The 526-nt window shown below is 40.3% G+C and overlaps 1 protein-coding gene across 1 annotated transcript in view; it reads left to right on the plus strand.

Annotated features, from left to right (window-relative positions):
• The first annotated feature begins 339 nt into the window (after positions 1-339).
• The window catches only part of LOC121948678 (laminin subunit alpha-1-like), a 30,556-nt gene continuing 30,369 nt past the window's right edge, over positions 340-526 (plus strand). The window contains exon 1 of the mRNA XM_042494075.1: positions 340-395. Within this exon, the coding sequence (XP_042350009.1) occupies positions 340-395 (56 nt within the window). The remainder of the gene's footprint in view (positions 396-526) is intronic.

The following is a 526-nucleotide window of genomic DNA, read 5'->3' on the forward strand; positions in this document are numbered from 1 at the left end:
TGCTGTTGATTATTTCCCAGGGTTCCATTAGTTTTTGCACATTGGTTCCAATCAAGAATTCAACATCAGTATCCAAGATAACCTGCACTGCCACTCGCTGTGAATCTAATTTACACAGAAAATATAAACAGAAAAATAATCAGACATAACTAATGGCTCCTACAGTTCCTTTGGTCCTTCAGCAGGTTCCTTGAGGAGTCCTGGAAAAGGATTCATTATCCTTGATTTCTCACAGACCTTGAATCCTGATGGATGATTTCAGAGCTCTTAAGTAGTTTTCGGGTTTAAGGAGGTTCTAGGTGTCCTTGATATGGCCCCAAGACCCCTCTAAATGTTCCAATGATCCTTGATGAGTTCTTGGTCATCTGTTTCCAAGAGTCCGCAAACATCCTTGAGTATGTTTCTGAGTCCTTGAAAAGAATTGAACAATCCTTGAGGAGACTCCAAGGCTCTTAAAAAGATTGAAGATGAAAGAAGTTTTTAGGGTCCTTGTAAAGGTTTCAAGAGCCTTGAAGGAGTTGAGCAG

Source organism: Plectropomus leopardus, chromosome 10 (genome assembly GCF_008729295.1).
Source record: "Plectropomus leopardus isolate mb chromosome 10, YSFRI_Pleo_2.0, whole genome shotgun sequence".
NCBI lineage: Eukaryota > Metazoa > Chordata > Actinopteri > Perciformes > Serranidae > Plectropomus > Plectropomus leopardus.